This window comes from Conger conger, chromosome 12 (assembly GCF_963514075.1).
Source record: "Conger conger chromosome 12, fConCon1.1, whole genome shotgun sequence".
In the NCBI taxonomy this organism is placed as follows: Eukaryota; Metazoa; Chordata; class Actinopteri; order Anguilliformes; family Congridae; genus Conger; species Conger conger.
In genome coordinates, this window is record NC_083771.1 from 41,441,966 (window position 1) to 41,459,424 (window position 17,459).

The 17,459-nt window shown below is 45.3% G+C and overlaps 1 protein-coding gene across 5 annotated transcripts in view; it reads left to right on the forward strand.

Annotated features, from left to right (window-relative positions):
• The window catches only part of dab2ipb (DAB2 interacting protein b), a 183,977-nt gene that overhangs the window by 29,250 nt on the left and 137,268 nt on the right, over positions 1-17,459 (forward strand). For 3 of the 5 annotated variants that reach the window (XM_061263168.1, XM_061263170.1, XM_061263169.1), the window contains exon 1: positions 14,621-15,000. The exons of the other annotated variants lie outside the window; for them this stretch is intronic. In XM_061263168.1, coding sequence (XP_061119152.1) covers positions 14,880-15,000 — 121 coding nt within the window. In that variant the 5' untranslated portion in view covers positions 14,621-14,879. Of the gene's footprint in view, positions 1-14,620; positions 15,001-17,459 lie in introns of those variants that run through there. 5 annotated transcript variants of the gene reach the window in all.

The following is a 17,459-nucleotide window of genomic DNA, read 5'->3' on the forward strand; positions in this document are numbered from 1 at the left end:
AGCCGAATGTGTCCTCTCCTTGTGCTTCGCCATGAAGCCTGGCCATGCGGCTCATGGATTCCACCAGACCTGGCTCAAATACGTACAGGACTTTTCTACGCTTTCCCGAGCTTGTCTGGCGTATTGGAACCAATGAAATACAAGAAGTGCCTTCTGTTCCTATTGGTGGGCGGAATTACACCGAGCAAAATCAAACGATGGATGGGATCTTGGAAGATTGTCCCCTGTGTGACTGCAGATTATCGTCTGTGACAGGACGTGGCTCAGTAGGGTCCGATTCACCATACTGAATGAGCGCTTCCTGTCTCGTTAAAGCAATACCTCCATTTAGGCAGATTTGCAGACAATTTTGAGGCTTCTCACCTAAACCCAATCTGTGAACGAGTTAGGACTAAGGCGTTTCACCGTTTGGAAAGTGTCGTTTACTCCCAGCTGCCTGTGCTGTGAAATCTCTGTTTTATGGAGTTTATCTTATTCTGCGTCTCCAAGGTCTTGTGCAGGAGTTATGGATAATAAAACTGATCAAATGCAATAGAAATGGTTCACCTCACCATCTGCAGAAGTTCCAGGCTTTAGAACTTCTCTCTATGTGTTCATACTATATAATCAGCAACTGCGTATTATTGAGGGAACCCATCTCCATTCATAAAGTAGTACCTTTACCTTTCGTTTGATATGAAATTAATATTTGAACCAGTAGCCCATGGTAAATTCTTGAACCATAGCATCTATAATGGCGATGAAAGGACCTACTGTATCTAGCGGGCATAATCCCTCCATAATCGCAAGGAAAGAACCACATATTATTATCTAATTTATACTGTGAACTTGTTTCTCATCTTTCTTTTATCTTTTCTCTAGTGTGTGTCTGTCTTAGTAAGATATCAGAACGGGTTTTTCTTGCTTGAAAATTGATAGAAAGTATGCTTTTAAGTGCAATTCTTTTCAACCCACCAATCAATCCTGTTGGTGAATTCTTGCTTTTTTTTACTGTTCCATTATTTAAATCCTGTTTGAAATTTGTTTTTTTGCTTTTGGGTCACAGAATTGGGAGCAACACTGGCGTACAGTCTGTGATCGTGGATGGACCATACAGATCTGTTATAGTTCTGACCTTGTGCTTGACTGTGATTGTGCCGTCAGATCTCCAACACGGACATTAATGCAAACCAGCTGTACTGTATGAATATATAGTACGGCCAAGTTAAAACACAATTAGAGAGAGAGGGAGAGGGAGAGAGAGAGAGACCTAAAGTGACCTGTAATTAGTGAAAAAGTATCCCATCATAATGGCCTCTAGCCCTACCACAAAGGCTGGCAGTTGTCACACAGTCTGTCCTTTCTCCGTCTTTCACAAGAATCCATGCTGGGAAGTCTTTTCAAAAACGGGGTGAGACAGGAGAAGTAATGAGCCTTTGAAGGCGGTCACATGGCTCTCTGCAAACACAACTTCTGGCTGATGGCCACGGTCGTGCCAACATGCAAGCCTCTGTCCCCCGCTCTACTCTCCGTGCGACTCCGTCTCATGAAGGTCCCGGCTCTGATTCTAGTGTATGAACTCTCTTCGCTGTGCCTTAATTCATTGGCTTGGAGAGCGCAGTGTTTCTGAGGGAGCACAGTCGTCCAGGCTTGACCTCTGTGAGGGGCGCGATGTCTCCTGTTGTAAACGGACAGCCGCGAGCGCCTTTCTGATTGCTTTCCAAACGCGTAATAGGACAACTCAATTTTCCGCCTCCAATCCCTAATGCGGTTGCGATATAGATGGAAGAGGCCTGTGCTCTCGCTCTTTGCAGCACTTCACCTGTGAGATAACGCCGAAGCAATACGAGCTGGCATAATCCCTCTGCTGGTGGACATGAGGAAGTGCATCCCTTGAATGCAGGTCTGGAATGCCCTTTTCTCAAACGACTTGTGTGAGGCAAGTTACAGTGATATCTTAGGATATTCTCAATAGTAACCTGTCCAGCAGAAACTAAATTTGTGAAACCAAGCTGGTAATACTGTATGTAGTCATGTTAATAGTTATAGTAAAATTGGCCATTTACCATTGTAAAAAATGACATGTAATGTAATACAACATCTTACTTACCAGTCTTGACCATGTACATATCAACATTGAGATGCATAAGTTCATCCCAGAGGTAACAGGGGACGCTGACTGATTTATAAGATAAAAGATGGGAATAACATGCTGTGTTATCAGTCTTACTCTCTGAATGTGGAGTTTAACAGATAATAGTGTCATTTGCTACACAAAGAGACTGTATTGAAGCCCTTAAATATTCCTTCAAGTCTCTGGAATGAACATAGAGACTGTGTGTGGGTCAGTGGTGTGTACCACAGGGGAGTGGGCTGGGCTGAAGAGAATTAGTTGTAATGGTGTACAGGTTTTTTTCCTTATTTACTTGGGAGTGAATTAATTAGAGGTTGCTTTGGATATAACTTGGCTTGAGTGCATTACAGGTAGCAGTCCATTTAAACAGCGAATTACAATCCGATTTGTTTTGTTTTGGTAGCTTGGAAGATGTGTTTGCATTGGATTGTTTTGCCCTGTTCCTGAACCCACTCAGCCTCTGTGGATTTAGGGTATTACAGACCAGAGGTTTGTCGGCAGTGTGCAAATACAACGCTATTGGCTTTACTTTTGCCTTGTTAATTGCTGTTTGTTTTGAGATTGTTATTTGGGTTTTGATTTTGGAACTGTGCTAATCTTGGATTGGATAATTAAATCATTAAAAACGGGAATTGTGACATTACTGCCATGGACCAGTCTTTCCTGTTTCTTTGAAGGCGTTCCCTGGTACATCTGAGGTTCTAACCTGTGTGTTTTCACTGCCTCCCCGGTCAGATTCATCACTCTAATGCACAGAAAATGAAAAAAGACAATGAAAATAGTTGAGAGCTAAACATTTTAGCCAACCAGCCATTTTAGCCTTTTTGCTTCCTACTCTCGATTGGATAGTCTGCTTAACATTTTGTCTGGGAATTGTCTTTGTCCGTGTGATGTTATTGTGTGTGGTGAGAGAGATTACAGTACAGTATGTGGGAGAGACTATCAGGCAGGGAATGTGTGGGAATGTCTTTCCTCTATGTCATAAAGGACACAATTGCACCAGGAGCAAGCAGTGGCCCACTGATCCAATCAGAGCAGGAGGACTGCCCAGGAGTTGATGTCCGCACTGCTAACGTGATCAGTGGTTTTATTCCCAACACAAATCTCTTTCTAATGGAACGACACCACTCAATGCCTTCTGGGGTGAACCCCCAGAAACACTCAGGTTTCATTATGTCAGCCTCTCCTCTAAAGACATTTGTGGTTGTGTGTGCATTAGGACTGGTTCAGACTTGAAAGGGTTTGTGAGTTGAGGCGGACAGTTCTGGCTCCATGGATGGGGTCAGGAGAAATTTGAATTCCATGTCCTCCTGGAGATTGGCAGGGGTATGCCTGGACTTTGTTGGGCCCAGGGAGCAACAAGTCACGCCCTATCATTATATTTCTATTTTTCTGATTCCCTGGGGTCATTCCAATCGCTTATTTTTCTCCACTTTTTTCCTTTCCTTGCTCCTGACCCAGAAATTGAAGGTTTGCCATCTTTGAGGACATTCCAAGCCCTTAAATATTCCTTCAAGGAGCTCGAAGTAGAAGTTAAGAACTCCCAAACTTTCCTTTCTCATGAGGAAACAGGAGCGCATCCTTTTCAGAAGTATTTTTTCCTACGGCATGACGTATAAATGATCGACCTGTGAGTCCACCTCTCCCCATCTGCCATTTCAGACTGACGTTTGAAGGAGCAAGGACATTTGCCTAATTCACCCTTTTCTCGATTTCCTTGTCTTTAATGCTTTTTCTTTCATCTTTTCCTAGCCTCTCCTGGTGGGAAGAGCTTGGGGCAATAAAGGGTGACCGAGAAAGAAAAGAGAGGAGAAAGGGGATTGGAACGAGCCCCCAGTGTCTGCTCAATCCCCTATGTGCCGCAGTTCCTCTGTTATCCAGATGAGGGCAGGGCATGTACACTTTCTGTTATTGTCGAGCGCCACACTGCTCTGTCTTGACTTGCAAGTTGAATGTTCCCCATTTTGATGTTTCCCATAAGCCTCGTTGCTCTATTCTTAAAGGCCGTAACACATATTATTTCTGGGCGATGCACGTACTCAGATTTGGCATTGAACTGCAGACCTTTTGGGTTATAAAGGGTCTGTGTATTTGTGTCAGATTGTGCAGTTGGAACTGGCAGCACCATATTTCTCCATCACAAACCTGGTTACACTGGTTTCCTGCTGACGTCCATGTTCCACCTCCTCACGCTGGATTCCTATTGGATGCTTGTGGAACTGACTTCATCATTATTATGATTGATTTTCTATTTGTTTAACTGAAGGCTTGTTCAATGGCTAACCTGATCAGTTTGATACAGCACAGTTGGCGCTTCCGTGGGAAGTAATATATTTCAGTTTAAACTGAAGGGTGCTTCATCCATGGACTGTGGGGTACAGAAAAATAAAAAATGGCTCCAGCTACTCAACATTTTTAAGCTTCAGCTGTACGCACCATTACTGGTGAACCCTGTTAGCATTCCCTCAATTACATCCCAAGCCACTTCATACTTTGTTTTAGGGAAGAGCTTTATTTATATTTAGTGTGCACCCTGTGGTCTATGCACTTAGGTGGATATTATTGTGAGTGTGTTTTTGTGCCCCGGAGGTTCTTGTGGAGTTTTGATTGGTGGATGCTGGAAGCGTATCCGTTTGAAGCGAGATGTGACACCAGTGGGTTCCAGGCCTGAGTGCCCCTCTTGCTCGCCCGTCCTTCTGAATGGAGGATAGAAACTGAAAGAGACCTGTAAGTGGATAACCCTAGTGTTGTCTTAAGGGTCAAAAATGACCTGCCACTATGTTTAACAGCAGAGAAAACCCCCTAAATTTTTCGTTTTTCTACTTGAAATTTGATGACAAAGTTTGTGATGAGTGACTGGTTGTTTCTCCATACAAAATAGATTTGAAAAATCTGGGAGCTTAATTGAATTCAATTAAGCTGCTTTATTTTAAGGGTTTAGTGAAGGCGGGTCATTTTTTACCCTTAGGACAAGGGGAGTATAAGGAATGTGAAGACTTCACATGGGTTAAGTTTCTCATATCCGTATGAGAGGAGTGGAGAGCCCAGATGGAGAGCTGCTGCAGTTGCCATATTAAAGGTCACACGTGTATGATGGTCTTTCACCTTCTGAGTAGTCTGGAAAAGGAAAGCTGGAAAAATCTGGCAGATGAAAAATCGGTACAGGAAGCCTCGATTGCAAATCCTGCTGATTATCATATGGCCTTATTGCTTTGAAGTGTATTGGCATTCCTCTTTTTTCAGTGATGTGAGTTTAATGGCCCCGCGTTACTTATTGCAATGGATGTGTCTGGGCATGGTAACAGTTTGCATATGTGTTCAGGGCCCGCCACATACTAAGAAAAAAGAGCTGTGTGCCACCCTCTCACTTTGAAGGCAGACCAATCGCACTTCCGCGCCAGGAAACGCCGTCTCCATATGCTAGTGTCCTTGATTCTATATGCCCATAGTGTCCGTGGGGAGCAGGTTGGAGCTGGAATGGGGATCTGGACTGGATTCTCATAGGAATAGATCTGCTTCTCATTATGGAAGTCCGTGGTTAGTCCTAGTGAGTTAGTCCGTTGTGAAATATGGAATGCCTTTACAGTGAGGAAGTGTGTTATTTCACTCGGATTATCTCTCTCTCTCTCTCTCTCTCTCTCTCTTATGCACACACACAGCTACACACTATATATCTCTCTCTCTCTCTCTCTCTCTCTCTCTCTCTCTCTCTCACAGTTGGACTGAAAGCACTTAGTACCTTGGTATACTTTACCCACTGTGCTTTGTCTTCAGTATCAGAGTTTACAGTCATGTTAATGTATTTTTGTTTTTATTTTTTTCCCGCCTTTTTTCCATTTTCTCCCTCATTTAGAATGACCATTTGTCTATATCAGCGTTCGTTGCCACGGCCTCCTGTGTTAATTTGCTCTTCTTTGAGGCGGGCGAGTTTGAGCCGCTGCTTATCGCTCCACATTCTCAGGCTTGCGCAGACATGAGACAGGGAAACGCTGGACGAGATGAAACGCTGCCGTCCCAGCTGACGGGAACGCTCCCACCCCTGGGTGGCGCTGGAGCTCATTTAGGGGCTGCCGGCCACAGTCGACACTACAACAGCGCCTTATCCATGCCCTACAACAGTGTCTTAACCAAATGAGCCACCCAGCAGCCCCGAGGTATATTTTACAACCCCAAGAGGACCACCACCAGAACTTTAGCAATCCACATCCACAAAATGGTTCCAAGAGGAACCCTGTGATTCCCCAGAACAGGGGTCGGCAACCCTGGTCCTGGAGAGCCGCAGGGTGTGCTGGCTTTTGTCTCCACCTTAAAATAAGCAACCGATTCAGACCCAAAAACCAGGTGAGGTGAGTTAACTGTGCAATCGACGGCTTTCATTGATCAAATAATGGCAAGTAACAACGAAAGCCAGCACACCCTGCGGCTCTCCAGGACCAGGGTTGCCGACCCCTGCCCTAGAAGTACCCTATCTAAATAACCTAATAGGTTATTTGTCAGGCAAAAAAAATACATTTTTTGCATGGGAGTTTTCACACTTCACACCTACTACTGTATGACCGAGGGTTCCATACATAACTAGAAAGGGTTCCCCATGGAATCATGCCAAAGAACCCTTTCAGAACACATTGTGCAGAGTATCAAGTATTTAGAGGTTTCCTCTTGGAGTTTTGGAATTCCCCTTGGTGGGGAATTTGGAATCCTCTTGGTGCTTTGGAATTTTCTGTGGGGAGAAAGTGTTGTCTTGTCATGCACACGGAGTTACCTATACACTATGCACTATAATTATTTTGAAGTTGGACCACTAACTAGCTCAAGTGTTTAATATTAACGAGAAGTGAGTTGTTTGGCCAGAGTTGGTGGCTCTGTCTGGAAAGTGGGACAGAGAGGACACGTGTGCTGTTGCTGCTGGTGCTAGTGGAACAAGGCTTTGGATGGGAGCTTAGAGGCTGAGAGCCATGGATAGAGCAATCCGAGGCATTTTGGCGTCTCAGATGCCAGCTCTGTGGGAGAAGTATCGGAAAACAAACAGAGCCAGCTGCTGCTTCCCTGCCGCACTCTCGGCCCCCGAAACGAGAGTTCACACTGAGGTCAGCGCCCGGCGTGTCATCAGGCAGGAGGAGCAGCTCTGTTAACGGTGGCCTCCAGTCCTGACTTCACGCCATCGCGTCTTCTCCTCAGAGATAACGCCGCTATGGAAATTGAGTAACTAGACTGGCTCCTTCCGGCAACGAGAGAGGATCAGATAAAAATCATCGCCCCTATTCCTGTATGAAATACTGCAGTCAGCCAGTCCGTATGGGTTCATAAGATACATATTTTGTTCACAATTATGAAATACTACATGTGTTTTACTGCAGTTCATATACACTAGAGGTGAATGCAGCTTTAGAGTATGTGGTTGCTATATCCCGTGTGCATACATGCATATAGTCTTATCGGATTACATAGATTTATGCAAATCAGTAAGATTTCCATAGGAATAGTATAAGCAATCTGACGGAGATAGACGGAAACTGTTCTCCATTATCATATTTGGGTATCATGGTAAAACTCTGCCTCTTTAATATAGAAGGAAAGGAAAAGTGGGCCCAGCGTTTCTTTTTTTAGAACTGACTGATGGTAACATTCACAAGGCACGCATTTACACAGCAATGGATGTTCGTCCAATACCAATATTGATGGTGAATCTTTTGCTCGTTATTGAGGATAACGTGTTCTGGTCAGGGTCATGCCACCCCTATCACCATGGCTGATTGGTGACCATTCCTTTGATTTGATTTGTAGTTAATGTTAGGCGGACTCTGAAGCCCCTGTGACGTGCGTTGGAACGTAATATAATCGATGCAACGCTAAATTACTGGGCCGAGAATTGATTTTTCAGTTGCCCTCCAATCTGCCTGCTTTTGTACGAATGGAAACATTTTAATTCAGTTGGTTTAGGAGGCACCAGAGATAGCTTTATAAGGAGTGCAAGTCTCGGGGAAAAGCAATACAAAACCTATTGGACTCATTGACTTTGTGTTTGCTTGTTTTAATGGAATCAGTGCAGTATGTTGAAGCGCTCAAGCACGTTAATGGATGCTCGTGGAAGAAGCCTCACTGCTGTTTCTACCCCTCCCGTTCGCTCAAACCTGCCTTTGTTTTGAAGATTGTGAGCATGAGCAGTCTGTAGATTTCGGAGGTATGCGGCTCCTTCTCTCAGTTATGTTGCAATGTCCTCGTTGAGGCTAGACCCAGCCTGCCTTTGATTCTGGCAGGATGGCGTACCAAGAGAATCCCAATATCTTCCCTTTTTCTTTCAGCCTGTGAGAAGATCTTGTTTACGTGTTCCCCCGACGCCCCCTCCAGTCCTTAATCGAACTGAGGGAGAAGGAGAGTTATATGTCTCCGTTGAAAAATATATTGGTTTCATCTTGTTCTCATTCAGAACAAATGCAATCGGCTTCAATAATAAGAGTATTCACTCATCCCATCATGAGCCACAATATTGATCAGCCACTTTGATTGATCATACAGCAACACTTTGTTAGATGAAAGATGTGTATCCAGGTAAAACAGAGCTGGACCACATTTTAGGGAGTGATAGACAAGCCGCTACTCTTAAGTCTAGAACCTTCTCTACAACAAAGAACCGTCTGGTCAGAACCAGTATCCCTCTCCATCTCTCATAGTGAGGTTTCCCCCACTCTCAGACCTTTTCCCGTCTGCTCACGTTCGCTGCCAAAACAACAGTCACGGTTCCTCTCACTGTTCGCCCTGGCTGAGCCGTAGCGTGTTTGCCCCGCACACGCTGTCCCGTGAGCAGTGCTCCGGTCTCCTATCGCCGTGCTCTGTAGGTCGCGCCGTTATGAATAAATGATAATAATCAGCAATAATCCCCGGGCAAATACTAATGGGGCAGTGCAGGCGACCTGGTGGTGTGCGGCTGAGAGCGAGGTGCGTTCGGTCCGTGTGGATCCTGCTCTTATGTGTGCCCAAACAGATACGCTCAAGGGCTCGAGTGCCATACCGTCGTGCAGCAACAGACTCCCAACACAATTAAAGTGCACACAATGGCAAAAGGGAGAGTACGCTGAGGGCACTCTTAACAAAGAGATGGCACAGTGCGCTGAGATTTTGTCTGTATGGAATGGTTCCACTTACACCGTATGAAATGAATACATTATTAATAGTATCCCAGAATTTGTTATTTTTCCCTTCCTAATACCTAAATTTAGCTTTCATCCCCTTAGAAGGCACTCTTAACAAAGAGACACAGCACAGTGTACAGAGATTTTGTTTGTATGGAATGGTTCAGTTTATATTGTATAAAATGCAATACCTGATTCATTTATATTTTCCCCTTCCCAATACCCAAACCTAGTTTTCATCCTCTTGGAAGTCGATCCATTTTTCCTGCTTAACATTGGCCTGTCATCAGCAGATGCGTAGGGCCACCTGATCCACACGACCATCCTCACGCTCAGTTAAGCACCAAGGCATATGCCCAACTTCACACTGTAGCTTGGGCCCAGCTCGGAAACTACAGATTTGGATGGCTTGGACAGACATGCTGGTTTAAAACTTGCAGTAAACACAGAACCAGCTTTTCACACTGGCAGACTTTTTGCACTATACACCCAACAATCTTTTGCGTAACCTAGGAATCTGCAAATGTTTGTTTTTTTTATGGCGGGGGAGGTCACAAAGATGAAGGCTGCGTGGCAGAAATGTGTGGTGTTGGCAAGGCAACTGAACAATCGGTGATTACAAATGAAACACAAGTGGCTATTCTGAGGGCGATAGCCCACACGCAGAGAACAGTGCCCAAAACCAGACCCAAGGCCCAGCATGGAACCTCATTCACTGTCAGTCATCATAACGCGGTGCTAATTGCTGCCTAGCAACGGTAATCAATAGAAACATGGCAAATAATACAATCAAGGGGAAGTTCAGCAGAAAGTGTAATTACAATGGGGTCAAAGAATTGCAGAGCTCAACTAAAGTCCACCGTGCAGTACACTGTGTTTATCTGAAATGTTGCCGTCTGCAGATCTAAGAATAATCAAGGACAAACACGTCACAGGTTACAGAGACTGATTTTCTTTCTCTCTTCCATGAACGTATTCTGAAGTCGTTCATCCCTTCGACCTCATAAACACAGAGAATATGTTCTTAAATCTGGAATTAATCTGCATTTAATTTCAGTGGTTAACCTGAAGACATGCCTTTCCACACATATACTCAGTGATCCCTTTATTAGGTAGACCTGATCACCAGCTTGTTAATGCAAATATTTGATCAGCCAATCATGTGGCAGCAACTAAATGCATAAAAGCATGTGTGTAATGTAATGTAAATGTAAAAAAAAGCATGCAGACATAGTCAAGAGGTTCAGCTCTTTTTCAGGCTAAATGTCAGAATGGGGAAGAAATGTGATCTAACTTTGACAACTGACTTTGACGGTAGAATGATTGTCGAAAGAACATCCAGTGAGTAGCAGTTCTGCGGGCAATAACGCCTTGCTAATGAGAGAGGTCAGTGGAGAAGGTCCAGACTGGTCAAAGCTGACAGGAAGGTGACAGTAATGCAAATAACCAAACATTACAACAGTGATGTGCAGAAGAGCATCTCTGAACACACCAAACCTCTTAAGTGGATAGGCTACAGTAGCAGAAGACCAATATGTGCTCACTGAGTGTACCTGAATGCAACATTTTGGATGTACCATCAACGCACTGTATTATGCATTTGCTCTTAAGATGTGCTCACACACATTCAGGGCGGGCGGCCTGTAGCGTAGTGGTTAAGGTGAATGACTGGGACACGCAAGGTCGGTGGTTCTAATCCCCGTGTACCCACAATAAGATCCGCACAGCCATTGGGCCCCTGAGCAAGGCCCTTAACCCTGAATTGCACCAGGGGATGATTGTCTCCTGCTTAGTCTAGTCAACTGTACGTCGCTCTGGATAAGAGCGTCTGCCAAATGCCAATGATGTAATGTAATGTAATTCACATACACACAGACAAGATGGCGCCATTATCTACATGGAGGCTGGTCACTTTCTCTCTCCAGAGTCTTTCCATCTTTCCCCCAGTGGAGTCATGAGAACAGGAAGTGACCTTGTCTGGAAAACTGACCTGCTCTGTCTCGCATTGGCCCAAAAAACCGTATCACGTGCTCACCGTTTCCTTTCGTCCACATTCTGTCAATCCCCTATCCAGTGCTTCAGTGTCATACAGTTAGGAGTGGCAACAATGACTGGGCATGTGTGGAGATCGAATGTCATTGTGGCAAGGCTGTCTGTCACAAGGCCTTCTGGGGCGGTTTCACATGAAACGCATTGCAGGCTAACGCACTCGCTGATGATATCTGACAGAGGGAATACGCACCGTGCATTATTACCGATGGCTAGGGCTGTTGTTTTGCAGTTGTGTGATGTTGCCTTGCATTGTGAGAGAGGCTCATACCAGCCCTTTCGCGAGGGAAGTGGGGGGGGGGGAATTCAATATGTGTTCAGTCACAGTTATGATATCGCATTGACGGTTGGATTATATGATTTTGACTCCCTCTCTCATGCGGCAGTTGTAATTATTTTACAATAGAGAAACTTGTATATTAAATCAACCTGGGTAAGGGTATTGGCAGAACATATGAGAACAAATATATATACGCAGATCCATCAAGGCCATTAGTGGCCATAGTTAGGCGGTACCATGGTGATGAACTCGCACTGTCGATCTGGACCGGGGGAAAAAAACCTGACAAGCAATAAGCCATTTACCACTGGATTACTCACTCTGAGCCCACAGGAATATAAAAAGTGCCGAGGCCTTTTATTCCGATGGAAAAATAGACACAAAATTGAGAACAATCTCTGGAAAGCTTCCAGAGGAAGATTGATAGGGGGGGTCTCTGGAACTTATTCTAGAGGGGAAACTGAGAAAGAAATCCATGTTTTTATTGACCCACAGAGAATGATTCATGGACCCTGCTCAGGGAACAAATCCTGCTTTTGTTGTCTATACAATGACATTCAATGTCTTATTTTACTTAATTAATCAGACGCTCAAGCTCGGTTTGGTTCTTTATTTGCTTGTAGTTCAAAAAGACTACAAGCTGTGTCTGAGATTAGTTTTTCAATCAACATTGCTTTTTAGAGCACTTTGTTCTAAAATATATGCTCACCAGTCTCTGTGCCATGTCAGTGATATGACTTTCCAGTGACTCATTCATCTTTCCTTCCATATTACTGCTGACATTTTCATGCCGACAGGTCCCCATTGGTTTAAATTAATAATTTCCTCAAAAATCTTTCTCTGTATATATTTGTCGTTATTTGCTTGCAAAACACGTAGTAACCCGGGATGCATTAATGGCGTGGTGAATATTTAATCTGTTTATTCAGTAGCACATTAGCTGGGACATTTAAAGTATTGCGGGAACAAACACAATGGAACAATAGCAGTACCTCCTTTGGACACAAACCTGAAAAGACTCTGTTTACAGGATAAGTTTCCTACCCACAATGCCACTTTTCCGCCCATGTCAGGTTCAGTCATTTCTATTTTGGATGGGTATTTTGGACAAATATTTTGACGTCAGAGCCCAAATTTGTGTTGTGATTACATTTTGTCTCGTCCATTTCATGGACCGCAAACACTTTTAACCTTTTAATTAAATTAATTATGAGCTGGGCAGAGCTTCAACATGCTGTGTACTTCTCTCAATAAAGCCCAATTAGAGACTAGGGTTAGAGTTTAGATCTAACTGCAGTCCTTAAGTAAAATGGCGTGTCTTTATATTCATGATTTATGGCTCCACAAACATACATCTTCGGGAGAAGCTCCTTCAAAGCGTGTCTCTAAATTTGAAGCTAGGGCCAAGGCTGTGATTTAAAATGGCCTCCCCTGAATAACATGTTCACCGGACAACTACCGACTGCTGCTGGCTCGTTCATCTATCTAGGTCACAATGGTGTATGCTAACCAACAGCCTCCAAATAGCAGGTTGGGCTGTGTTAATAGCATGCACGCAGTGGTTGTTATGCTGAATTGTCAAGCCTTGTTCAGAAGCCTCTGGATCTGCAGTGGTAATGGCCCGGGTGTATTATTACAATTCGGAGCAGAGCCAAAATTGGGGAGCAGTGAAGGTATGTCAAAAACATTGCAGAAGTAGCAGGGCTCCCTAGGGTGGTATATTTCCACTCTTTTTCTAATCCTGAGATCCCTTTGACTATGAATGCAGCATTTTATAGGACATATTAAATCTTTCACTACCCTGAACTATCAAACACTGAAATAACATGGAATGCTACTGGATATTCAGAAAGGAGACTCCCTGGTTCCCTGCCTCTTTTTAAATAAAAAAATATTGTTCAAAACCTGAAATCAAGGTGATGTTAATGTCAAAGGGGTGGACGCAAGTGCTCCTAACTTTCTCCCGGGCACAATATCCTACCTAGTCTCCAGTGCAAGTGGCCTGGCGTTACATTTGTGGATCTGGAAAGACCAGTTGAGTGAGAGGCTTTGACAGGCTTTGATCTTGGGAGGAGGAGGAGGAGGGGGAGGAGGGGGAGGGGGCGGAGGGGGAGGAGGAAGAGGAGGGGGAGGTTGTGCTCCCTGTGAAGGCCTCCGTGCCTCTTTGTTTTCGTCCTGCAGCGAGTTACGACCCGTCTGCCTTGCAGCTGCTTGACCCGTCCGTGAGGGGCAGTCCCCCATTGGCTGCTGCTCACCCTGCCTGCACACGAGCACCCGCCCCACTGGCGAGGGAGCACCCCCAAAAACCCGGATCCCACCATCCAGCAGGGCGCTGAAACCGGGGGGTTCACCCTGCAGTCACCTGCGTGACCGCCGCGTTCAGTATCCCCAGCTCTGCAGCTCGTCAGCAGTTAAATCTGTTTCTGCCACGTCTCAGGTCGATAAAGAAAAACCCTTATGAACCTGTACTCCTTTCATATCGTAGGTAAAAACACCGCTCTGGAGCAAAAGCTTTTGAAGGTCCAGTGAATTCACGGAGAACCACAAAGAGCTCATCAGCAGAAGTCAGCCGATGACAGCTTTCAGTTTCACTGAGAGTTGAGGTCACTTGTGCCGGTCAATACTCTGAACCTATCCATCTCACAAAATGCGGCCAGAATCCACCAAGCACACCAGCAATATGTTCTCTATTGAATCATCCTCATAAGTTAAATTCAATATGAAGAAGGTGGCTTTTCACTTGTTCAATATAGACCTGTTGACTCCTATGGGAGAAGAAACTTTTGCTCGTTTTTTTAAAGACTGCAGAGACATGTCAGACCATCCGTCTTTTCCTTCTGTCCCTTCTTCATTTGCTTTAGCAAGAAGGCAGAAAATGGCTTGCACATGTCTAAAGGGAATGCTGAATGCTGCCAAGTCCTAATCCCCTCCCCTCTACCAGAGAGATCCATGCCAGGTTTTGCCTTGAGCACTTTTGTTCTCTCCTCAATGGCATACCAACTGCCCCTGCTACTCTGCAAGTACAGCAAACTTATCTTCTGGGAAGGAGACCGCAGTGTTTGCTTCCTCTGAGGGTGAAAGGAGACTTCTATTTTCCCAGCGTTCCCAGGACTCGTAGGAGCTGCCGTCGTGCCGCTGCGGACATGAAACAGGGAGCAGCTTCCCGCTGAGTCAGGCCAGAGCACCGGGACGCAGAGGATCCAGTTTTTTTGTGTCTCTCTGGGAGTTTTTCACCTCTGGAGCTTCTGCAACACAGAGCTGGGACAGAGCTGACGGTGCCAGGGAGGGCTGTTTGTGAGACGAGGCAATGTCAGGCACGGCGAAAAAGAGCTCGGGAAGACCGTCCTATTACTACCGGCTGCTGGGCCGCACCAGGCTGCAGAGGCAACGCAGCAGGTCCCGCAGCAGAACCCGACCCGCCGCCCGGGGTAACTGACCCTCCTCCTCCTCCTCCTCCTCTTCCTCCTCGCTCTCCTCTCGGCCTTGGTCCTCTCTCCGAGCCCCCGTCCCGACATTCAGCCTTTCTCGCGTCAGTGTCTTACGCAGAACCTTTTCTGTCACTTTCTGTCCTGTTATACAACACATTTAAACGTGTACGTTTGGAAACTCTCGAATGCGGTGCACGTGGCTGTCCCATCTGCCTCTTCAAGTGAGGACTTGTTTGTGGAGAGCGCAACAGATGTGTGCGTGGGGCTTATATTTGGCTGGTGTTTGAGGAATCAAAATCTAGATATATTCAGAAAGATCTAGCAGTCAGAGATAATACTTTTAACATGTCTTACTTACATAAATAAATGCATATAGGTGCAGTGGATTTCCGTGCACTTGCACAATAACAGAATAGCACTGAGCAAAGACAGTAGCAGTGCCATCTCTTCGTCCTCTAAACATAGCTAGTAGCAAGGTGTGTAGTTTTTTTTTACTGAAAGACACAACAAAACAACCTTATCTTTCCTCTTGTGATAACTGCTGTCTGTAGAGCTGCCTTATTTGTCACTGCTGGCTACAATCACAGTGACCGGAACAAGTGTGGTTCTGTTGCCTTCTTTTTTTTTTTTACTACTTTTGCAATCCACAATGAAAAGAAACAGCCAATCGTAAATGTGCAAAAGCTGAACTCTGTACTCTCAAGTTATTGTGCTTTGTTTAATAGTGGCAAACATGTGACCAAGTTGTTGTCTCTGCCAGTGTCTCTGTGGCGTTGTATACTCAGGGGTATGTGCAAGGTTCTGTGCTTTCCTGTCACCTGTTTTTTTTTTTTTAGGGGAAACCAGTGACACCGTTTTTGGATATACTGTAAATCAAGAGCATTCATGAATATGCCTTGTAAAGTCCTTGCTTGATTTATTCACTGTCACTGATCACTTCCCCAGAATTTCATTTGCACATACTGATTCTTCAGCAGGAAACTATTTATTTGGAGTTGAAAATGATGATTCTTTGACATTTGTCTGATAATTATATCATAGAACACCCCTGGCTGTCCTGTAAGTCTTCCTCTTTATTCTGTAAGTTTCACAGAATTCCCCCCTGACTTTACACCACGAGGCAATGCCTCAGTCCTCCGTTTGGAGGGCAGAAGCCTTGTGCAATGTTTCCACACGTAGGTTACATCTAGGTTAAATTCCACCAGTTTAACAAAGCATGCTTCTCTGTGCGCGAAAGAGGACCGCGACAGAGACTGATTTTCCGTAACAACTTTGCTAATAAATATCTATTGAAAGCGACATTAAAATAATTAAGTTTTAAATACGCTCTTCCAGACAATTAATGGCACAAATAATGTGAAATGACTTGTGGTGTCACATCCCGGGCGGTTGCCACTCTGGAATCGTTCTTGAACGCTTGAGCTAAAACAGGAATAGAAGAAGGGATGAAGAGGAGAAATGGAGGGGGCTGTGTTGTCTGTGCCTGTGGCTCTTATCACAGGGAGGTAGCAGTCCTGCGTGACACAGCGGACCAGTCTCATTACAGCGCTGGGGATTACCTCATGTTTCTGCCATGTCGTCTGTCAGTGGCTGTGAAAAGCCTGCACATCAGATTGTGTTATCGGGTTGGGGCAAACACTGAGAGGGTTGATTTGAATGTTGGCAAACAGAAGTGAAGAATGGGCTGATCTCACCTGTGCGATAATCACAAAGGACGGTTTGTCTGTAAACGCCACTGACTTTGAAAATGAATAATTGTGATGATAAGACTGCTGTTTTGTGATTCTGTTTCTGTGTTGTTCCATGAGGTCCTCTTAAGCTCTTTGGCATAATTTAAATTGCTATGTGTGTGTACCTGCAGGCGTGCGTGCAGGCATGCGGGCGTGTGTCTCTCTATCTGTCTGTCTGTATGTGCTCGCATGTGTGCCCTGCTGAAAGAAAAAACAGCTTTTTGCTGGTATTTCAAACCGGTCATAGCTGGATTTCACACCAGGGTGTTCATGCGCGTGCATCACAAAGCATTCGTGACCTAAATTGCCGTATGTCCGTATGCCCGCGCGTTTTTGGCGAGGAATTAATTTCAGTTTCGTGTAGGCGGCACAGTGTATGTAAATCCGTAGACGCCCCGTTTAAACAGCGAGGCCCTTAAATTTTCTTGTAAATCCCACAATGCGTTTCCTGGCACGGTGCAGTGGTCCTCGCCAGCGCACGTGTGGTGACGGGCCGTCCCCTGTGGGCCTGGGAGTACCAGCAGCAGGAGGCCCCCCAGGGCTCTGATTCTCTCTGAATTCCTCAGACTAAACGGCGTTGCGTCACCGGGGGCCCCAGCTGCCGCGCGTGGCCCCCTGTGCGCTGCCTGCACGCGCAGAAGAGCCCCGGCTTTGACGGGCGACAGCTGTTGGGGCAGTTCAGAGGGATGCGGAGGGTTGAACTCCAGAAGCATTGAGCGCCCGCTTCTT